The 24,865-nt window shown below is 31.2% G+C and overlaps 2 protein-coding genes across 2 annotated transcripts; one reads left to right on the plus strand and one right to left on the minus strand.

Moving 5' to 3' along the window:
• The first annotated feature begins 796 nt into the window (after positions 1-796).
• LOC142612637 (putative small nuclear ribonucleoprotein F) lies at positions 797-3,697 on the plus strand. Its single transcript, XM_075784752.1, has 5 exons — positions 797-886; positions 987-1,074; positions 1,167-1,204; positions 2,153-2,217; positions 3,335-3,697. The coding sequence occupies exons 1-5, from the start codon at positions 881-883 to the stop codon at positions 3,402-3,404; spliced, it is 267 nt and encodes an 88-aa protein (XP_075640867.1). The 5' UTR covers positions 797-880; the 3' UTR covers positions 3,405-3,697.
• Positions 3,698-19,493: 15,796 nt separating this feature from the next.
• Positions 19,494-22,401, minus strand: LOC142614033 (abscisic acid 8'-hydroxylase CYP707A2). The gene is made up of 7 exons (XM_075786556.1): positions 22,026-22,401; positions 21,591-21,909; positions 20,969-21,355; positions 20,639-20,813; positions 20,412-20,518; positions 20,195-20,313; positions 19,494-20,061 (listed from the first exon to the last, which is right to left on the minus strand). The coding sequence occupies exons 1-7, from the start codon at positions 22,358-22,360 to the stop codon at positions 19,932-19,934; spliced, it is 1,572 nt and encodes a 523-aa protein (XP_075642671.1). The 5' UTR covers positions 22,361-22,401; the 3' UTR covers positions 19,494-19,931.
• Between the last annotated feature and the right edge of the window lie 2,464 nt (positions 22,402-24,865).

A 24,865-nucleotide genomic window follows, 5' to 3' on the forward strand; every position in this document is an offset into this window, starting at 1 on the left:
AAAAATTGCCAAAAACCACCACCACCGATTGAGAAAATTGCCAAAAAATTGCCAAGAAACATAAGAAACCCACGAGGAAATCACTTCAAACCCACCACGCTGACTCGCCGATCTCCACAAGCCACCGATCAGCAACCCCAAGCCACCAATTAGCAAACCTAAGCCACCGATCAGCAAACCCAAACCATCGATTAGAAACCCACGCCGCCGATTTGAAACCCAAGCGGTCAAAACCCACGCGATCGATCTCCACAAGCCATCGATTTGAAACCCACGCCATCACCGATCAGCAAACGCCATCACCGCCACGCCTTCGTCGGACCTTGCTTCGGCCAACAGCGATTCAGAGAGTGAAAAAGGGTAGATGAGAAAACAGGAAGAGTGAGTTGAGAAAGAAAGAAGACTTCTCAGCCCAGAGAAAAGAGAAAGAGAAGACAAAGGAGAGAGAGAAAGAATAAAAGTGATTAAAAAATTTATACTATAGTGTTATAGTGCATTTTACTTGTAGAATGACACTATAGCAATGTTGTAAAAATTTTTACAATTGAAAAATTTTACTAGTTTTAATGGAGCTACTTTTTTGGATGAAAATGGAAAAAAGGGCTTAGCATTGGCATTTACCATGACCACTTCGAATGCTCTTAGATGCCAAAATAGTTTCAAAGCTCATTGATAAAATAGTTTAGCTTTTATAGTTATTTAAAAAAAAGAAAAAATCCTAAATACCCTTCCAATACTACCTGAGTGTCTGTGCCTTAGATAGAAGAATAGGACAGACTCACTTATCAAAAAAAAAAGAAGAATAGGACAGAATAGAACCCTAAAAAAAAGCCCATAAACCCTCTTCACTCGGCACAGAACAGCTCCTCTCTCGTTCCGAATGGCGGTGAGTTTTATTTATTTATTATTTTAATCAATTTTCAATAAGTTTGTGTTTATGTTTATGCATATATATTCTAAGTAATCAATTTGAAAATTTTCATCAGACAATACCAGTTAACCCAAAGCCATTCTTGAACAATTTGACCGGGAAGCCTGTCATTGTCAAACTCAAGTGGGGAATGGAGTACAAAGGTTTCTTCTTTTTCTCTGCTTTCCTTCTTCTAATTCTTTAAATGGGTCCATTCCCTAATTTATTCTCTCTTTTTGATTTGGTCTCTATTCAGGTTTTCTTGCCTCAGTGGATTCATACATGAACTTGCAGGTTCTTCTTTTTTTTTTTTTAATCATTTTACTGTGTACCCACTTCGAGTTTGCCTCAATTTCTAGTTTCTAAGCTTTCATTCATGTCACGTAGGTTGCTACATTTAGCAATTATGATTTTATTGTTGCTTTAAGATACACAAAATATGTACACTCATTATAGTAATGCTCCTTGTTTATTTTCATGAATTTGATTATCAAGGTTAGCGCAAGTGCTATGTGGTTTCGAAATCTTCACTAGCAGTGTAGTGCTTCTTCTTATATGGAATAAAGAAACAAGGAAAACTTGACATTTAGTAGGCTACAAAGTAATATATGCATTACACTAGGTCCAAATTGAATAGACCAATAATATTGGGCTATTATTCCTTGCACGTTTTCATTGCTGCATCTTATTCTACTAGAAAAAAACAGTCAATTACTGCCCGATCCTCCCAAGGTGAAGAATGACATCTAAAACATTCATTTGTGCAATCCAAAATTTGAGACAACTTGTTCTTTTTTCCATAAAGAAAAGTGAAAAGGTATTAATCAAAGAAAGCAATTTTCTTTGACCAAATACTGATTTTTAAGGTTGATGCCGATATGTGATACCATTTGAAATTGTATGAGAAATGGTAGAAATGAAATTATAGACTTCTCATCATATAAATCCTAAAAAGAGTTGATCCTAATTTAAGCCATATGTATAAGAATCTTATTTTATAGTTTCACATTACTGTCTTGTCCAATGTATTATGTTTGAACCATGTTGACAGATGTGAGCAAAAGGGGAAAAAAATCCATTTTGTCTTATATATGAAGATATCTGTTATTTGAAATATGATTCAAACATCATGATAATGTCTGAACTTGGAAGTTTCATATACTGAGCTGTTTTCAACCTTCTCGTGTATTTAGTACACATCTGCATGTTTGTATTCTAATGCTACACATATATGATGTGTAGCTGGCTAACACCGAAGAATACATTGATGGGCAATTCACTGGAAATCTGGGAGAGATTTTGATCAGGTAACTTCAGTCTAATGCTGGAATCTCTCTATTATAGTTTTACATGAATACTCCTTTGTTTCAATGACCTCTCTTACTTAAAGTATATGTTTCCTTGATAGATTATCACATGTGCTATATGATAAATGAAGAACTGCTTATAAGTAATGACAAGAACTACTTCATAGTTTTTAATAATGGTGTCGCATTATTTATAAACTTGCTTACTTTTTCCATAATATCAACAACCGGATGTGAGAGTGAATCTTTTAATATTGTTGCAAATTCAAAGTTGTCCTTTAGAAGTGGATCTAGTTCATAAGGGAAAATCAAAATAGTCAACCCAGAAAGATGTGTAAATTGTGACCACCTTGATTTAAAATTGAAGGAGTGTATTGAGAATGACTATACGACACTTTGTTTATGCCCCTTCTGTACATATAGCTTAATCTACCAGTCGTATAGGTTAGCGACATAATTTGGGAATTAGTTATAAGTTCTGCCACGTGTTGACCCATCAGAACTAATAATTTGTGATTCTATTATTTACCTTTACGCTGCTCTGGTATAATGAACAGAGCTCTTGTAATCTAATTTATTTAGCTTAATACAGAATTAGATTTCCCATATTTCTCTCAAATTCTATTAGAGTGGAACAGAAATTTAGTTTCTCAACTAAATTTTGTATTTTTATGTTACCTTTAAGCCATAAAACTGCTGAACAGAGTATTTTAATCTACTTGTCAAATTTGGGAATGCTTTACCAGTAACTATACTGTAGTTCAAGTGGAATGGTCAAAGACTATCCAGTTGAGGCCTCCAAAAGGTGTGAGTTATTACAAATAATGCTTTGACATCGTTAATAGTTATAATTACCACAAAATTGAAAACCATGGTGCCATACTACTGGAGTTTAAATGAAAATAGTCAAAGACTAACCAGTCTAAGGCTCTGGCTCATTGGAGTATGGGACAATAACTTCTCCATCCAAAACTTGTGATATATAGCTAATATTGCTTCCACATATATGATGAACAATAGTAGTCTATTTATGACTAGAAGAATTAAAATTGATACAAATTTTAAGACTCAATGTTCGGACAACTCACTGCATCTTTTATTGTTTTTCCATCTGCAGATGTAACAATGTTCTTTATCTTCGTGGAGTACCAGAGGATGAGGAAATCGAAGAAGCTGATCGAGACTAAGAAATGGGGCATCCCAGCGGTTCAGTAGTGGCCTAAGTAGGATTCCAGTATTCTATTTTGCTTCTTTGAGTCATGGCACCTACATTGTACTTGTATCCCATGTAGAGGTATTCTGGATGTTCCATGGCTCATGCTAACAATGCCTTATAAAAGGACCCTCATAGATGTATTGTTCCCTTAAGTTGGTTCTGATTGCCTGCCCTTTATCATGGTGAATAGTTCAATGCACTGCAAAAATATTTCACATTGTGTTAACTATCCCTTTGGTTTAAAATGAACGCATTTTTCTTCCATTGCATTTATAATAATTTCATCACAATGAGAATCAAATGAGATTTTAATTTATGGTTTAATTATTAATTCCCACATATGGAATAATTAGTCTACATATCCACTTTTGGAGATGAGGAGGTCAAGTTTTTACGACATTTTATACCGTTGATCTTCAAGTAATCTTTATCGACAACACTAGGTGGTATTAAATCACGGATGAAGGGAGCTTGTAAGAATGCAAGAAAATGTGATTTCTAATTTGTTTTCAAAATAACTTAGGTGCTGTTTTTTATGTTTTCCTTTTTAAGATTCAGCCATGTGACTTTTTTCTCATGGGATGAAAATATATTTTTAGTTAAGTACAGCGGTGTTGTACTTTATCTTATATGGTATTTTTGGAGAGAAAGAAATGCCCCTTGTTTTGAAGGAAAATAACTCAAAACTTGATTAATTGAAGTTGTTATTTTTTGTAAGACGCTCTATAATTGGAGTACAGGGTCCATGCATTAGGGTGTTACTTTCGTTGTTGATGATCATGATTGGGAGTTGAGAAATGTATTGGGGTGTTACTTTCGTTCTGGATAATAATGATTGGGAGTTGAGAGACGTTGGTGGATATTTAATGGATCCCATTTATTCAATCGAGATTAGGTGGGACGTTGAAGATCATATTTGTTGGAGACCGACAAAGAGTAAGTTTTTGAGGTTAAATCTTTCTATATGCAATTTTCTAATGGGGACAAGCCTTATTTCCCATGGAAAAATATTTGGAGAAAGTTCCTTTATAAGCAGCTTTCTTTGCTTGGACTATGGCGGTGGAGAAAATTCTTACTTTATATAATCTTTCAAGGAGAAGGATTATTGTTGTAGATTGAAGATAGCAGAAAATTTGTTATATATTTTTGAGTTTGTCATAGATACATGTTTGCAGATGAGTTTGTTTAATTTTATATTTCTGTCTAATTTATTGGTCTATGTGATTTTTCCAGCAAGATGGTTTTCCTTCTTTTGGTGATTTTTATTGGCTTTACTTGCAATTAAGTGATGTTTGTATGCAATTTTGTCAATCAAATGGTTCGATAAAAGCGGTTTAGACATTTAAAGAGGAATTTCATAGTGGGTTTGTGTGATTGTGTCTGAAATTATAATTTTAAAATGGATTTGCTTGATTTTGATTGCTCGAATTTATTTGTTCAAAAGAATTTTTCACAATGATACTTTTCGGGGTTAGTTTTATTACTTTTTACTTAAACTAAGTGATATTTGGATGTTGGTGGAATTTCATAGTGAGGTTGTGTTTGAAATTGTAATTTTCAAATCGATTTGCTTGATTTTGATTGCTCAAATTTATTTGTCCTAAAGTAAATGTACTACAATAATACTTTATGGGTTACTGATATTTCTGGGTTCCTTAGCATTATGGTTAGAGCATAGAAGAAATGTGGGCGTGGTCATAAGAAAATGTTTGCTTTACTCTTTGCCCTCTACAGCACTCCAATATATAACATTGGTTACATATTTTTAGAGTGGATATTAGCTTTAAGATGTTGATTGTAATGAGATGAATTTTGTGTAACATTATACATATTTTTATACAGTGACTACATACTTCTTACAGCTTTTAAAGGATGGAAGGATGCAAACTGTAATGAAAAGAACTTAGTCACCTTGGAAGTGACATATAATATGAGAATGAAATTTGTAGATCTATTTAGCATTGGCTTTGTAGACAAATTGATGGTACTAATACAAACTCTTTAAGATTTTAAAATTTTAAAGTATTTGATTTGCTAAAATTTTAAAGATGCTAATATCTTTTTCATGTATGCATGGACTAATTACTAGCATCAACATATACGAGAGAGGAGGCTTTTTTAATGACAATGATTTATCTTATATTTAATGTAAGGTAAGCTACATGAATTAATATGGCATTGATTGATTTCATGACACATGGGCTGTGAATTAGGCTTAGGGGTTGACTCCCATGGGCTGGACCAATATGGCTCTTTCACGTCCTCTTTTCTTCCCACCCACATTAATTAATAATCTCATTGATGATGGGCCAATTTTTCATGAGTTTTTAGACTGTAAATTTGGTCTATTTAATTAGCAAAATTAGTGGGCCCTTAGGATTAAATTTTGCGGGCCCAATTCAACTGACTTTCTGCTATTTATTCTCACGGGTAGTGTGCTGGAGATATGGACTTTTGTCTGAATTTGTGGGCTTTCGGCCTTTTTATTTATTGTGTAAAAGACAATTGCTACTATCAAAGGCAAAGAATTAGACTCAAAAACATCAAAGTTTAGATTGAAAAAAAAAAAAGAATAAAAATTTAAGACACATCAAGGACTTTAAATGCATAATATGAACTCCAAATAGAAGTGTATTCTTTTATAGTCTTCTTTAACTCAGCATCTTGGAGAAGTACATGAAATTTCAGTATATGCTATCCTATTATCAACTTTCTCTTGCATTAGTAAAGGCATAATTTTTCCACATAAATTATTTTGAGCGGTATTTTGTTTTGTGTTTCTTCATGGTTAGAAAATATAATTGTTTACCAACCTAACAGATGTCCGATCTCAAGAAGAACTAATTCAAGAGAAAAGTATTAAAAAACATGTATTTTGGAAACTATAGTTTAAATACAGCCTAAAAACATGTATTTTGTGTAAATAAATAAAAAGAATTTAAAGATAAAAGAGTTGGTGGGTCAATTTTATTAGTGCGAATTTAAAGAATAATGAGAAAGAAATAGAGTTGGTAGGTTATAGTCAGGAAACTAACTGATAAATTAATGGTAGCAGTAGTGGTCAGTTGAGTCATTTCTCAAGGGCTCCAGAACAGGTCGAATACAAAGTGGACATAACATTACCATGAAGATTATGACCACACAAGAAATATTGTTTATTCATGAATCATCATTAGAATTTTTCTATAAAGAAAAAGTCCTTTGACATTTTATAATGACATACATGATGATGAATGTTTTAATTTGAAAATGGATATTTAGAGTCAGCCATTTTTGAACGTTTAGTAGGTTTTCATTTGTGTGGAAATGTCCAAATGCATACTTTGGAAAATCTGTCCACTACATCATAGTATAAATGAGAGACACCTGTCCTATAGTATTTAGAAATGGGACCACATAAGTCACCATTTCGGCTTTGGATCTTGGAGACATTTCAATTTTCAAGTCAAAGGAGGATGCCTTAGCCATTATTTGTAAAATGATTGATGCGTTTTGATAGAAGATGTTCTGTTATTGTATTAAACCAATTCAACAAACTATGTTATGTGTGAAATTGTGCTTCTTTCTTTGATTCCCTAAGAAATGATTTTATATGGACAGATTGTTTATGTTTCATTTGTGCTAATAACTGGGGAAAACGTCAACTTTGTGGTAGTTATACTCATCTTACTTGATTTTCTAAGCATGACTTGCAAGTGAGATATATATATATATATATATATATATATATATATATATATATATATATATATATATATATATATATGTGGGGTAAAAAGATGTATATAAATTCAAATTCATTTTATAAACTAGATTTAGGGTTGTAAACAAGTCAAGTTTAGCAAAGTATTAACAATTTAAGATCGTTCATTTAATTTTACTGAACATGAATCTAGCTCAAGTTTATTACCAAACTATATTATGTACATATTCAAAACCTGTTTCATTTTCTTGTAGAACAAATTTGAGTTTGTTTACAAATTTTTTGCATAATTTATTATATTCACAGTAAACACTACCACTAATTTTTTTAACTATTCAAAACTCAATGCTAATAATCAATAACTAAATTATAGTTGAAATTATATTAATTAAATAAAATGGTTTTATTTTCCAAACTTAATTATAAATTTAAATTTTCCAACAGTGTATTGTTAAAAGTAATTTTCAGTAGACTATTAATATTATCAATAAATAACAATTAATCATGTGATATCTAGTGAACTTATTTATAAATTTATATAATCTAATTTCAAGTTTGTATAAGTATATTTTTATTCATGTATACGTATAAAAATATTATTTATATATATATATATATATTTAAATCTAGCCTCATATCCAAGTTTTTTTTTAATGAATACATTAACATATTTAAACTTGACTAGTTTAGTAGCTGAGCCTAAACCTAAGTTGAGTTTGACCGACTTAGTATATAAACGAACATAAACTAATATTTTTCCAATTTGAGCTTGAGTTATTATTAAAGAGTAATGCTATGGGCATAAACTATTTCACAACATTTTTACAAAATGTTGATGTGGACAACATTTTTTTGATTTTCATCTAGACCCGTCATTAATATAACTTTTTCATTTATTAACAATCACTCATCACATCAATAGTTTGTAAATTTTTTTTGTATCTCTACCATTATTCATTTTTAAATATTTCAATTCCTTTACAACCCATCACTCCATAATAAAAGGCATTTCTCCTTCTTAAAAAAAAAAACACGAAATATCCTTCCTAAACCCTAACTCCCTTCATGAAGATGATGAATTATTACACTTTACTTAAGAAAAAAAAAAACTTAAATACTTTTTTCTTTGGTGTGAATCCAACAGCTTAATTTACTATCAATAAAAATAATTGATATTTCTTCATTAAAAAAAAAAACACTAATTATAAAATGTGAAGTAAATGCGAAGCAGCAATAATAGGAGTAGACAAAATGCATTTGACACCTTAGCAATGATGTTATTTTGCCGCAATGGCCGGAACTTATAAAAAGAAAGAAAACAACACGTAATTTCGAACGAGTACTATGTAGGCACGTAACATGCATTGTCTAAATCTAATGAAACATAACAGTGATTGATTTGAATCAATGTAATGCCTTTTTTCATATAGCCCATAAAACAAAAATGTCAAAATTTTTGTTCATCAAAAAAAAAAAAGTCAAAATTCTTGCTTGGAAAAATGGATGCGTATATCTATCATCATTTTGGAATTATTAAGGGGTGCCGTGAACACTGAATAGCAAGTATTTCTCTTTTACAGAAATTGAACAAATTAGTATTAGATGTTTCTCATGAAAAAGATTTAAAAAGAAAAGAACTTAGCATTAGATAATCCCTATATATATATGCATTTTAAAAAAAATAATGTTTTTATTTATTTCTAAATATATGTTTTATTTTTTTTTATACATTTTAAATAAGGGGCGGGAAATGCAAACCCTACATGTTTCTATTAAAAACAATAGAAAATGTAACATTTGACTTGAAGGTCATCGGCATGTATGCATTTGATTAGCACCCAATCCAACAAGTTATATTATTATTTTCTTCTTTCATTCTTGTCATCCATTTGTTTCTTGTCATGGTAAGTCGAAAAATATGAAAGAAGAAAATAATAGAATTATGTTCAAATTTATTTATTACTCTCATTTATTAGGGAAAAAATATTATTATTTTTTGATACAAGATAGAAATTTCGTACTCTAACCTAATCTAAATGTATATGTGTGTGAAGCTTTCTCTTGGAGACTTGAACCCTAGTCCTTACCCACTCTCTATACCCCACAAGCACTTATACTTGTGGAGTGACCATCACCAAATGTGTGCGGTGGTGAAAAAATATATTATAAACATACATTTAAAAAATTACTATTTAAAGAATATATTTACAAAATATATAAGTAAATCTATTTATTTAAAAACTTTCTTTTCCAAAAACAAATTATTCATTTATTTATTTAAGAAATGTAGGGAAATTCATTTATTTTATGTGCTTATTATATTTATCTTATTTACATTGTATTTGTTAAGCACATAAGTGTGACATTTATTATTTATTCTATCTGAACTTGATTTATTTGTATACAATTCTAGTGTATATTATTATGTGTAAATGTGTAATCTTCAATTTAATTATTTATTAAAATTAAACCTAGATTTAAAATGTTTAACGACTATTAATTATGATTAATATAACTTTAAGGATTATTGTATATGATTTGATGAAATAAAATATTTTTTTAATGATATAGAACTATATTGATGAAAATTTTATTTTATACAAGAAAAAAGAAAGAGAAAAAAGCTATATATATATATATATATATAATTTGTGTGTGTTTTTGTTATTTTGTAGATTAATTTAGATAACCAGCATAAAATTTATAACTCCAGCGCTGCTTAGAATAAAAGGTGATGAGTGAATGGAAGACGCACTAAAATATTTCTTTGTGCATTCTCTGATTCCATATGCCTATCTCTTTTCCATTTAAAAAAATAAAAAAGAAGAAGAAGAAGAAGAAGAATTATTATTTCAGCTCCTGTCACACTGTCGTACTCAATGAGGAAATCAAAGACATCTGAAACTCCTCTTAACATTTATGAACGGTCGCCATTATGCTGGGTTGATAGACGAACTTTGCTCGAAATTACTTATTGAGAGAGGTTTTTTATTTATTCACTTCTCTCTTCAAATTTATTTTTGAAATAGCAAAGAAAATAAGGTGCATTATCTTAAAGATTTGGTCATTACAAAGATGTTCTTGTCAGTGGTTTGAGTCACAATTTATCGGGTGCATAATATACTTCTATAACTTTTTCTGCTGCCAAAGCCTATATATATATGCTTGCGCTTACAATTTACAAATTTTCTTTTTTGGCTCAGCCTTTTGGATACTGGAAGTGATTATGAGCAAAACATTTTTACATTATTTCTCCCATTTCGATCCCTCATTATTTTCTACGTTCAAACTTGGAATTAGAAAAAAGAGATTAAAAGAGCTTAAAAAAAGAATGGAACAAGCAGGCTGAAAAACTGACTTGTTTAATCATAGTTGTAATGATTCAAATGAGTCCTTTTCAATGGCTGATTCATTGAAATTATGATTAGGAAACAATATTTGATTATTCACGAATCATCAAAACAATCTCCATCTAAAGAAACATTCCAACTTTGAAGTTTATCATGAAACAAAAAGTAGTTGCTTTATGACCCGAGCAGTTTGAACTTATGAATATTCGAAGATTCAGCCAACCAGTCACTCATGAACAGCTATATATATTAATTTTCTTTCTTAGAATAAAAAGTCTAGCAAATAAAATTCCTTCAACTGAATGTGACCCTTTAAGAGCCCTATAGGTAACACTTGGGCACCCCTGAAAATGAAACTTATTTGTTTTATTTGGTCAAAAGAGGTGTTTCCATTCTTGTAAACAATGATGTAGTAAACCTGGGATTTTTTTTTCAGTTGATTCTTTATTATATGCTAGGTCAAAAATTCATATATATATATATATATATATATATATATATAATATATCTACTAGGTCAAAAAAAGTTTAAATTATAATTTTCCCTTTGATTTTGATCATAATGACCTGCTGAAAATTAATCAGTACTAGCAAAGTGTAGTTCTTTGGTTCTCTAATTCTACTATGCTGAAAATCAAATAAACAAAGATTATAAAAAAAATTTTTAGTAGCATCTTGTACGAAAAGTCTGTAATAAATAGGGACAATTCTACTAGTCTAGAAACTGGTTCTTATTCTATTGTCTGGACTAATATATGAAAGCAGTACGTAGCACTATTGAAAGTGACTTAATGAACGAACATTTACAATTTCAAGCGTAATTAAGTAGTTTGAGAATTCAGTTGGAATTAGCAGCAGAAAACCTTGTTCCTAATTTAATGGTTTTGGAAAAGAGAGAGCAATCTTTGCAAACCTAATCTTCACAAACTACGTACGTACTCATTTCATTTTTGAGATGTGAAGGTCCGATATTTATGCCATCATATATATATATATAGTGGTTATAGCTAACAAAGTTTGTTTTCAGTTAATTTAATTTTAGCTAATGATTTGTGAGTCAAAAGACATTTTTTTAGTATTTTCAATGGAGATATTTAAGATTCAAATACCTATCACCACTTAAAATGTATAAAGATTAGAAAGAAAGGACCTTCACATAAAAGAAAAAACTGGGCAAACAAGTAATTAGTGTAGGAAAGTTATAAATAGAACAAAGCTTTCCTCCAAAATCAATTTGAAGAAATTTCCTTCATTCCATTACGTGGCGATTCATAAACCCATTAATGTATGTTATTTAAACAAGTCACACGCCTCATAAAATAATTTATGTTATTAAAATTACTCGTGCATGATTTTATCAATCATCGCATAGTGAATTGAAAGAATTTTACTCTAAACCAGTTTGAAAATAAACTTTTTACTTGTAAATATAGGTGATAGCCAAAATTAAGTAGTGAAATTGGAGAAGGGCATGGGATTTGCATGAATTTCATTCTATGACTAATAGAATCTCAACAAGCATGAAAAGAGAGCTCTTATGATCATGGTAAGCTGTCTTTTTTATTAACATTTTAAAAAAATTGTTATAGTAGATTCGTGTGAAAAGTCTCTAATTAAGTAGGGACAATTCTATTAGTCTAGAAATTGGTTCTTATTCTGTTGGACTGGACTAATATGAAAGCAGTACGTAGAACTAGTGAAAGTGACTTTTTTTTTTTTTGTTGATAAAGTGAAAGTGACTTAATGAACGAACATTTACAATTTCAAGCGTAATGAAGTGGTTTGAGAATTCAGTTGGAATCAGCTGCAGAAAAACCTTGTTCCGAATTTAATGGTTTTGGAAAAGAGAGAGCAATATTTGCAAAACCTAAAATCTTCACAAACTACGTACGTATTCATTTCATTTTTGAGATGTGAAGGTCATATATTTATCCTTCATATATTTATAGTGGTTATAGCTAACCAAGTTTGTCTTGGGTTAATTTGACTGTGGCTAATGATTTGTGAGTCAAATGACACTTTTTTAGTATTTCAAATAGAAATATTTAAGATCCAAATACCTATCACCACTTAAAATGTATAAAGATTAAAAAATAGGACCTTCACATAAAAGAAAAAACTATTGGCAAACAAGTAATTGGTGTAGGAAAGTTATAAATAGAACAAAACTTTCTTCCAAATTCAGTTTGAAGAAATCTTCTTCATCCCATTATGGGGCAATTCATAAACAATGTGTGTTATTTAAACAAATCACACGCCTCATAAAATAGTTTATATGATTAAAAGTACTCGTGCCTGATTTTATCAATCATCATCAAGTAAACTGAAATAATTTTCTTCTAAACCAATTTGAAAGTAAACTTTTTACTTGTAAATAGCCAAAATTAAGTAGTGAAATTGGAGAAGGGCATGGGATTTGCATGAATTTCATTCTATGACTTAGAGAATCTCAACAAGCATGAAAAGAGAGCTCTTATTGCATCCCTTAAGAAAACTATATATATGTGATCATGGTAAGCTACTAAGCTATGTCTTTTTATTATATCCTTCAAAATAAGCAGGGTTTTCTTTAAAATTATCTTCAATCTTGTGTATGACTTTTCTTCCCCCACCCCTCGCCTCTTTGAATGTAAAAAGTTAGTCCATTTCTGCTGGCCTCTAGAAGAATGAAACTAGTTTTTCCTTGAGAAATTAAAAGAATATGGAGTAAACACAAATAAATCGTGTAATTGGTACGTACTGAGATATTTTAATTCCAATCCTCTATACTAGTCGTGATATTTCAACACTTACCCTACAAGCTACACCACTGACTTTAGAGGTCATCTTAGGAAAAAATTAACATAGTTGAACTTTTTTTTTGTTCTTTATTCTCTTTTGGCTTTTGCAAAGACACAGACAAAAAATCACAAGGGCACAAGAAATTAAGAACCAGAACACACGCACACACATTTAAAATATTTTTTTTAAAAAAAGAACAAAGGAAAGAGAGAGGTCGGCTAGAGGAAACAAATTAGTCATCTGTAAATTTAAATTGAAAAAGATTAGAAGAAAAAAAAATATGTTCTCAATATCCTATTGTGCCCATGTGCATCAGTGCATGCCTTGTTAGCACATCTGTAAATTCCTTGCAAAGAAAAGTCCGACTGATCTATGACTGAGTTTGTTTTGTATCCGAAATATCTAAGTTTGAGCCTCCCATGCATTGCGTATTATAGTTGGCAAGAATTACAATCTATATGCATTTCCGTCAAAGCTCAGTGCCTTACGGCTTACATGCGTTTTTGGTATTTAGCTTCTAAAACAGCACATCTGAAAGCATTCCATTATGATCTCTTACTTAACAACACATATAGAACATGATAAGAACCTAAGCAGTAGGAGTAATTCTTTAAAATAGTTAAACTCTTAAGTGTAGAAAGAGATAGAACAAACAAAAATGTTTGGAACATAGCCGGAATGCCCTTTTTTTTAAATTTTTTTTTTTTTTAAGTTGTTAGAAATATATATTAACATATGGCTTTCTCTGCTACTTGAACTCCTTTCCCTTAACACCTAACACTTTGTATGTAGAGAGCTGTCAATCAAGAGTGACAATTTGTGTTAGTGTGATGCGTTGAGTTAGAGTTATTTGAGTAAATGAGTTGACACGAATACAACCTATTAATAATCGTTTCAACCCAACTTGATTTGTTTATAAAACTAGTTAACATGACATGACTCACTTAACCAATGTATAAATGGATCATTTTGAGTTAACACGAAGGCTACATGGTCTATTTTAAAAAGCAAGTTGTGTTAGTTGACACAAATACAACTTTTTTAACCCACTTCAAACACGAACCATTTCAACTTGTTTGACTTGATTAATATTATTTTGAATTTAATAAATAACAAATTTCATATAAAGTCCTAATTTATTACATCTAAAATAAAATAAATATTTAACTGTTATGCATGTTAAATGGGTCGTGTTAAAATTGGTCATTTTGTGTAGACACAATTAAATAACCATACTAATCATGTCAATTAAGGTTTAGAAAGGTTAACATGAAATTGACATGTTTCTTACCGTGTTTGATTACGGGTTGCCTTGATTATGACCAAAATCGTTAAGACTGAGCCCTAACCCTCAAAAATTGTGTCATTTTAGTGTCGTGTTTGCAAGCTGTCATTGTCGGCTCTATTGTTAATTAAATTACTAGTCTTTTGGCTACAAGTTCATATTATAGCAACTCTTGTATGTATTGATATACTTTTTTTTTTTTATGTATGTTTAACATGTATTCTTTGTATTGTTACCTATGAGCTCATTGCATACTTTGCAATTGATCTTGCATCTGCTTAAGAAGTGAAAGAACGGAAGGAAAAAAAAAATCTTAAATTTTTTTTACTTTTTACTATCAACTATTAACCCACAAAAAAAGGTTTTCTCTAAAAATTATTAAAATAGTAATGAATTTGAAGGAAAAAAGAAAAGTCTTACCCTGTTAACTTGTCCAAATCAATCCAGTCCCATATTACCCTGCTTTAGAAGACCATCACCCTAATTAATGTGATTAATGTACAATTTCCTAACTAATGATCACCTTTCCTACGGTGAATTTTATTTCCCTACCTACCACTACCTGTCACTAATCACTGCTTCATATCAGTCAGTCAATAGACTCTACTCTAAAAGCAAAAAATTTATAAGACAAATCATAATCGCACACATGTTTGCACAAGATATTAGTTTTTTTTTTTTTTTTGCTGAAGTGCACAAGATATTAGTTATACAAGAGTAATGCTAAATACTACATAGATTTTACTGCATAAACCTTTATATTGTTTGTTTTTTAGAACAATTTATTTAGTTTTTAGGGAATTTTTTTTAAAAAAAATGCTAAAATATATTTGTACCTTGAAAAAAATAATAAAATGTAAGAAAAAAAAATGATGTTTTAAAAAATTACACATAAAAGCTTAAAGCTAAAAATTAAAAATTAAAGTTTAAATATAATGTCAATCACACTTAAATCTGTTGTGATATCAAAAAAAAAAAAATTTTAATTTAACATTTTTTTTTTGTTGAAATGACACCCATCGCAATTATTGTTATTTTAATTTATAAACCCTTTACAGCCAAACTAAATTTATACTTTACTCGATCACAAGTAGATTTTCTGATATTCCTTATCTTTTCTATCCTCAAAAGTAATGGGCTCACATAGGATATGCCTTCTCACGAAAACCATTAGTAGTTTTGAAAGTTCGATGACACATTATGGCTATGTTCAATGGCTACCAAATGTTGAAAAAGTTAATTGTAATGGACACCACGCGCATTGTTAGTGCGATGGTTACTTAACAAGTATAAATGTTTGCGGGGTGTGGAGGGTAAGGGCCGGAGTTCAAGTCTGCAGGAGGAAATTTCACATACATATACACGTAAATTATGCTAGAGTTAAATTTCTATCTTATATAAAAAAAATTATAATGGACAAAACTTAAGTATAGTTATTTAGATGCGCACATTAAATTCTCCAATTAAATTCAAATACATAACAATATTGATCAATAAATTACAAACATTATTATTTATACAAGAATAATTAAATTTCAATGGAACTATATGTTTAAAATTAATTGGAGAATTCTCAAAAAAAAAAAGAGAGGAGAATCTAATGTATTTCACATAAGGTAATGTCGCTAAAATATAAATATATTCAGCTATACAACTCTAGCCTTATTTGTGACTAGTGAACTATCTATAATCAAGAAAGAAGAAAAAAAGATAAAGAGTGCAAGAATTAACTTTAAAAAATTAAGAAAGAAAGAGGTTTCATTGATATGAGAAATGTAAGAAATGATGATTTCCTAAGGTTCAATTACCCCCATAGTTTCCAAAACTGAATTGGACTGGTCGGTCTTGATCTGACCATGTGTACTAGGATATAGACTTAGTTCGGTTTTGACCTTTTTACTTATTTATTTTGAAATTTCAAAAATCTAACTAGACCAACTGATTCATTTAACCCATTCAATCGAGTACTGAGACCTAAACCAGCTCTTTGTTTGGTTCAATTTTTAGAATTATACATACACATCTATTTATACTAGGGAAAATTACATAAAAGGCTCAAATTGTAAACAATTTTCCAAATTACGTTTTTCTAATCTAGTACTGCTTTCTAGCTACCACTTTTTTTAGGCAAGCAATGAACATATCTGGTTGAATATTCCCATTAAATATAGGAAAATAAACCCTCAAATGAGTCAAATAAACATAAGAAGATTCTTGATTTTGATTAAATTGTTTATCTCTCTTTCACTCCACAAAAAAAATAAAAATGAAGCACAAAAATAAAAAGGGTTAACATGTACAGGGTTAAATAGTCATCCTCACAACTCGAGTTTCATACCATGCAGAATGCTAGATTTGATAAAAACTATGAAACTGTTACAAACTCATGGGTATAATTGCTAATAAATACATGGTTAAGCTTATACTTAATCTATGTGGGACACTAGGATTATAACATACCACCATGCTTCACAGCTGACATCCACGACAGCTTACTCTAGCGACACTGACTTGATGGTAGCCCTTTCTCTTATTGGTGGTTTCACTCACCTATTATTAATTTCAATCTAGCCTCTAGGTTGCCTCCTTTGAGATCCGACCGCAAAGCCACAACTCATTTGATTCCATACTCAATGAGTTACATCCAATTACTCGATGTGATAGTTGGTTTTGATACCAAATGTTACAAACCCATAAGTAGAACTCACTCTTGAAAACTAGCTTGAGTGTACCTAAGAGCTTATAAACACATAGTTAAGCTTATACTTAATCCATGTGAGATACTAGGATCATAACATAAATTGGTTATGAGCCTCCATATAAATACACCCTCTCTACCATTTCACCAGATAGATTAGCGTGAGGACAACTGTTACGTTCATAACATTTTTACAACAAATCCTAGATGATAAGTTGTTATTAGATCTAATTTGAACCTACCACTAGAATTACTTTTTTGCCCACCAATAACAATTAATAGCAACTTACCACCTAAAATTTGTTATGAAAACGTTGTAAAAATATTGTAGACGAAACAGCTCTCTACGTTCATTTGTATTCTTTCTCTTCTTCCATTTTATTTAATCGTATCCTCCCTTCTCCTCTTATTTTCATGGTTTTTATCTATAATAATCATAGGATTGCAAGTCTATAACATATATGGAACCTTTTTATATGAACAATTTTACTGTAGATATTGTAAATATATTTCTAAACTTTGTGAAATATTATAGCATAATTAAGTGATGATAAAATAAATTATTAAGCTAATATATCTCAAATTTGTAACAAATACACCTTATATATTTATAAATTTTATATAGTAATTATGTATATATGATGCACGATAGATACAATATACGATAAACAAAACTGAATTAAAGAAAAAAAGGTTCACTATATGTGTGCAAATATATTTTTAATGTTTGGGGTGGGGTGAAATAAAGAGAAATGACCTGCAGGTTGGCCTGAATCCGAGTGAACACGTTTAAATTTTAATAACTTTTATATGAAGTAAATTGGGTCAAACTTGAACCTGATATGACCCAAACTATATTGCCAAGTAAATAATCCTTAAGGTTGATTCAATTCCTAATCTTTCCTTTAACATATTGATTCATTATATACGTGTGCTTTGCAACTGTGGGTACTCAGGATCTTCGCCTCAAAGGCCAAGGGCGGACCTTGGAAACCTTGTTTTTGGCTTTACACCTTTGTCCCACATCGAAGAGAACTTCCCCCACTTTCTGCCTTATAAGCCGTGAAGCGATGGTACACTACTTCTTCGCTTCACGGCTTATAAAGCAGAAAGTGGGAGAAGTTCTCTTCGATGTGGGACCAAGGTGTAAAGCCAAAAACAAGGTTTCCAAGGTCCGCCCTTGGCCTTTGAGGCGAAGATCCTGAGTACCCACAGCAACATTTTTAAATTTTTTTTTTTTTTTTGAATATATATCACATTAAGTTCATTTTGGTTGTAAATTGTTAAAATTATTTAACTTGAGTAATTGTAAATTGTATTAATCTTAAGATATATCACATGCTAATTGAGATATATGATATTTTATCAAATTTAATGCTACTAATTAATTAATTAGTATATTTCTAATTTTTTTTGGGGGGTGGGGACAGAGAAGTGACTTGTGTGCGGGTTGGCTCATATCAGTGTTGACCCGTTTAAATTCAAATATTTTGGCTAGAACTAGCTAGATTGATCTTGAAATGAGTGGAGCAATTGCCAAGTCTTTGAAGTTTGACCCATTTAAATTCAAATATTTTGGCTTGAACTAGCTAGATTGAACTTGACATGAGTGGAGCAATTGCCAAGTCTAGTAATCCTTAAGATTGGTTTAGCTTCCTAATATTCCTTTCAGACTTTTGCCAGAAGTGGCTATTATCCTCTTAACTATCACTGAATTAATTCTGTATTGCTTAGAACTTAGAAGGACTTGGGTGGAACGTGTCAGTGTTGTGAGATGTTCCAACCTCGATCACTGGGAGAAAGAACAAACATATTTAAGTACAAATTTTTGTCAGTAACACTCTCATTTATGCATGCAACTAAAGTTATCTAATATTGGACATGACAGTGATGTATTGTCATGATTCGATCGTATAAAGTTATAACCTTGGTAAAAAATTGACTTGGATCATGCCTTTATGAAGAGCTGGAAGCCAAGATGATCATTGGAATGATCTGGAAGTGCAGTGATTCATAAGTATTGCCTTTTTTATATATATATATATATATAAATTTGTACAATAATTGGGGTCTATTTTCACTGTTTTGCTGTTCCTTATAATAATTTGTATGGGGTCTATTTACACTGTTTGTTGTGAAGTATTTTGGGAAGCATTATCCTCATGGCTCATACGTGCACTGGGATGATCTGAGTTGTGGCGTAAGTAATTGAAAGGCAAAAATAATATAAACAAGAAAAGTATATTGGAATCAAAATGTTGATCATTGAATTCTCATTTCACCTTGCGGCCGAGATTATAATTGTTAACAATAACAAGAACACTACTAAATCTGTATAAACCTACTTTAATACATTAATCCCATACCCGAGGAGCTTTCTCCTCCTCTCTTGAAGAAAGAAGAAAAATGAGCAAAATTTGCTTGCACACTTTTTTTATATTTTATTTTATGTTTTTGGTATGCAGACTACTCTTCTGTACACTTGGTTCTTGACCTTTTTTTTCTTGGTATAATCTTAAACTTTCTTCCTTTGGGTGTCTTGGCCCAAAAGTGAAGACAGTTTTTCTCTCTCTCCACTTAATTGCTGATTGGTCTTTTTCTTCATCATCGTAAATAATTATCTTGAGAAAGTAGAAACCAATTGGTGATGCAATTATTTCTATATTTAGAAAGTGCTTCTTCTTAAACTGTAGGGACTAGCATTTTGGTGTTGGTGTAGTCTTTCTTCAGAAATAATCTAATGGGCAATCCATTCTGGGGTAAAGCAAAAGGACCATACTGTATCCCATTCTGTGCACCCACCACAGACCACCTGCATAATGTAACAGACAAAATTCATGTCAGCACACTCCTTAAAACATTCTATTTTTAGAAGTTGGCCTTCTATAAGTCATAACCAATAGTGAAAAAAAAAAAAAGTTAAAAAGGTTTACTTATTCTGTTACCTGTACTTTGTGGTCAGATGATGGAGAAGGATCAATATTTCAAGTTTAGCTAATTCATTCCCAGGACATGAGTGGGTCCCATTGCCAAATGGAATAAAAGTATTGGCTTTTGGAGCAACCTGTGGATCATTAAAGAAAATCAATTAAAAATTTAGCTCCAGGGTGTAAAACTTTTTTTTTTTTTTCTAAGAGAGAATACTGGCAAATGAAAATTTACCTCAAATCTTGAGGGGTCAAACTTCTCAGGGTCTGGGAAAATCTCTGGGCTGTGGTGAATATTTCTGAATAGTGGCAAAACTTTCCACCCTTTTGGTATAAGATACCCTGAAGAAGAATATCCAAACAGAAACTAGTATTAGCATAAGAATAATGCATGAAACTCTGACTAAGGTTAATGGGTTATAGATATATAAACTGTATCATATTTCTAAGTAATTGACTGACCTTCATATTCAACGTCTTCCACAGCTTCTCTGAAAGTAAAAGATAAAATACTGGCAACTCTAAGTGTCTCCTGAATGACCTTTGAAGTTATTGGCATCTTCTTGGTGTCTGCCCAAGTTAGAACTTTCTCCTCACCACATTCCTCTTTACTCCTCACAATGGCCTCTTGCTCTTCCTGTAAATCCAAAATCACTCAAAATCATTAGTTACTGCAGCAACAATTACCAACTTTTCTTGATTTGTGAAAAAAATAATTTAAATAAAGAAACTATTTTCAAAACTAGCTGTTACTTATAAAGTAATTATTATAAGTATTTTAGGATATCTTACAGTGACTGCCTGAAGAACACTGGGGTTCTCGCTGAGGTACTTGAAGATCCAGGTGAGGACACTGGCGGTGGTGTCACGAGCGGCGAAGATGACACCTATGATGTTATCGGCAATCTGTTGATCAGTGAGACCTTCTTTGTCACCCATGAAAGATCCCAGCAAGTCGTTGTGGTCCTTCTTCATTTGCCTCCTGGTTGAAAGAATTTTGGCCAAGATCTCAGCTAGCTCCTTTCTTGCTTTCATGGATTTGTTGAAGAGTGTTCCAGGAAGGTTAATGGGCATTGAATTGTAACCCTTCTCAAGAATGTAGTAGCACCGCTTCAGATCCTCTCGGTACAAAACTCCATCCTCTCCAAATATGGAAAGCAGTGCAATGTTGAATGTGTACTGCAAATGCAAACAAAGTTTAGCGTTTAGATATTTTGATGAAATACCACGAACCCATTTTAATTTATCTAGTTTTAAGCTCATTATTATTATTATTATTATTATTTTTCCTTAGATATTTCAATCTCAGCAGTCTGCTCGGACATAGCAGAGTCTTGCTTTGCTCTGTTTTGCTCTGTTTTTCTTTTATTTAAGGAAAAGTAGGTAGGAAATGTTTAGGGAAGAGAGAGCTCACTGTCTTCATTTCCTGGTAGGTGTTAACCAACCGCCCTTCCAAGGATTGGAGGGAATCGTTGGCAATGGATTCGATGTTGGAGACGACGTTTTTAATTCCTTCGGGAGTGAAGGCGCGGAGAACAAGCTTTCTCAGTTTGGCATGGTAGTCTCCTTGGTTAAAGAAGATAGCTTCTTTTCCCAACATCCTCTCTTTACTTGCTGGGAATGTTGGCTTAAACAGATGAGCTCTGGTCACCAACACAAATTTCACGGCTTCCGGGCTTGAAATCATCACACAAGGACAACCCAATATGTGGGACTTGAAGATAGAGCCATACCTATAAGTCAAAAAACCAACAAATCCCATCTCTTATAAATTAGTATATATACTTTACATAACATTATTACTAATTAGTTAGCAAATTTAATGATAAAAGGGCAAAAGGGTATGAACCTTTTTACTTTTGAGGCAAAGAATACATTTGGGTTTTGAGAGTAGAGTTGAAAGGTTTCCCCTATGTAAGGCCATCCTAAGGTACCGGGTGGAAGTGGCAATTTCGGGCGACTTGAAGTGAAGAATTTGATGAGAGAATGAAGAAGGAAGATGAAGAAAATGGAAGAAAATAGGTAAAACATGGAGGTGATGAACTCCATTAGGTTTTTGAGGGTTGGGTAGTATTTGTATGAAGAGGAATAGAGTAATGGTAGATAGAATAATGAAAAGAAGTGTGAGCAAACAAGTGAAGGAATTAAGGGATATATATAGACTTTATTTTGTCCCATGCCCATGGGAAGAGAGGTAGAAAGAGGGAAGGGCGAGAGGAGCCTTTCGATTACAGCTTGAATCCTCAATACACGGAATCTCGCTTCCAGCTCATTCTTTTTTTCCTATGCCTTTTTTTTTTATTTTCCCTCTTCTTTTTTGGGTCTTGCCTATCCTTGGAGAGAGAAAGAGAGAGCACGTGTCACGAGAGTTGGAAAAAGATCGTGTGAGGAGTATACAACGTAGGTTTACCGTGTGAGTGAGTCAGCAATGAGCAAGCATCTCTCATAAAAAAATTTACAACTGTTAATAATAAAGTTGTTATTAGTAGATTAAAAGAAAAAAAAATCGGTAATAAATCCATTTAATAGCAAGTAAAAACTCACTAACTCGACTACTAAATAAATATCATGTTATGTTTGTAGCATTACTCTTACACACGAGTAATATTAGTGGCTATCGACGAAGAAAGGGGTGCGTTTTTGGAATCACAAAGAACCAGAACCTAAAAAAGAAAGTGGCCCTTGAGTAAGACAAAAGGGGAGTTTAAAGTGAAGAACCTTTTAAAAAAACTCTGTCCGTACCTTTCTTCTGGAGTCGGCTAGAAAACCATTACCCTTCATTTCTTAACACTTCCTATTTAGTAATTCCCTTTACTCAGCATTCTCACTCCAACTTTCTGCCAAACCCACAGAATTATTTGTTACTATTAGCTTTTAGTTGCCATCTCAGATAATGGTCAATAATGAAAATAGTTGCCATCTCAGATAATGGTTAATAATAAAAATAGAATTTTACTAACGTGTGTCTTTAGGACACATAATAATATATTATTTTTAAAAAAGTTTTATCAAAATTGAAAAGGTTTTGACAATTTTTTTAATTTTTGATAAATTTTTTTCAAAAACAAATTTGTTAACTGGACCCATGAAAATATCCTCTTACACTATTTAGTATTTAGTATTTTATATTGATACAGAAATAGATGACCCGAATTCTATCCAATATTTTACCTATGTTTTCAAATTTTGTCTTATAATGTTTGACATGTACAAGTTATAAATAGAATAATTTAGACCTTTTTTTTTCCAGTTTTTTATCCCTGAAGCTCAAACTTTTTTTTTTCTCTAAACTCTAAACACTTTTGAATGAGAATGTATCAATTCAACTACAAAACTCGTGGCTATTTAATCAATCCTTCACATTCAAACCATGTGGTAGCAGTTAGAAGATAAGGGTTGGAATTCTTTATTCAGTGAGGTTGCCACCCACCTTGAAATAATTCATTCATGATTCAAAATGTGCGAATTTTTCTACTCCAAATGGCATTATTTCATAACATGGGTTTTCCTATTTTTGAATGATGTCAAAAATTTCAATGGAGCTGCTGAGGCTGCATTTATGATCTCAGACTATGTGCCATTTAAATAAATAAATAAATAAAAATTTGTCCCCTACCACCAAAAAGAAATGGTTTTCAAATTTCTTTATTTGGAATGATTTTCCCATTTTAAATAGTTTTAGTGGGGCTTCAAAAAATAAAAATAAAAAGTTTTATAATGGGGTATCTCAGTATCTGGAAAAAAAAAAAAAATGTTTGTGCTTCATTCGGGAGTATTTCACCTTTTCAAAGAATATGCGGTTCACATTGTAACTCATTTTTGCCGAAAGTGAGTCAAAAAATATTTTACTTAAATAGTTATCGTTTTCACGTTTGGATTTTTTTTTCATCTCATTTTCTATCAATTTCATTTCATTGTCAATATCAACTAAAGGTATTTTTACATGGATTCTTATTTTCTCAAAAACGATGAAAATTTTGAAAAAGTATTTTTACTTTTTATTGACCAAATGTGGATGGTCTTCGCTCTTGCCACTCATTCAGTTAACATTTCAATGTTAGTTACACCCATTTTTAGTGTGTGTCAACTGTCACGAGAGAAAGAAACACGATATGTGACCTCTTGATCATTGCATGATTTCTTGATTATAGAATGTGGCTTTGTAATTAATTATAACAATTCTCTTTTGTTTTTTTTCTTTATTACTCCAGGTTGATTAGTATTTTGTTGATTGCACCAAGATTTCAAATGATCAACTCTATTCATTCTTGAGGGAAAAAAAATCTTTAACGTTTAATAAATTATTTTCAATAGTAATTTAAAATTCTAAATTTTTAAAGTCTGAACAGTAATTGTAGAGTTTTTTTTTTGGGGGTAAAAACTCTAAATTTCAACTTTTTTTTAGATAAAAAATAATAATAAAAACTTTTAAGAGGTTTAAAATTGATTTCCAATGGGGCTATTAGACACTCTTTTTCTTCTTTTTTTTGGTCTTCCATAAAGAGCCTTTAGAGTTTAGAGCAACCGAACAATATATATTGAAATTTTTAGTATACATACAGTGATAATTAAATATTTTTAACAGTCTTGTAACTTAACTTATACTTCGCATTTCTAATAGAGACATCTAGAGCTCAAATACCTCATCTCCTAACTATTCTGAAAAAATAAAAATTTAAATATTGGGAT

The sequence above is a fragment of the Castanea sativa genome, chromosome 10, assembly GCF_040712315.1.
Source record: "Castanea sativa cultivar Marrone di Chiusa Pesio chromosome 10, ASM4071231v1".
Classification (NCBI taxonomy): domain Eukaryota; kingdom Viridiplantae; phylum Streptophyta; class Magnoliopsida; order Fagales; family Fagaceae; genus Castanea; species Castanea sativa.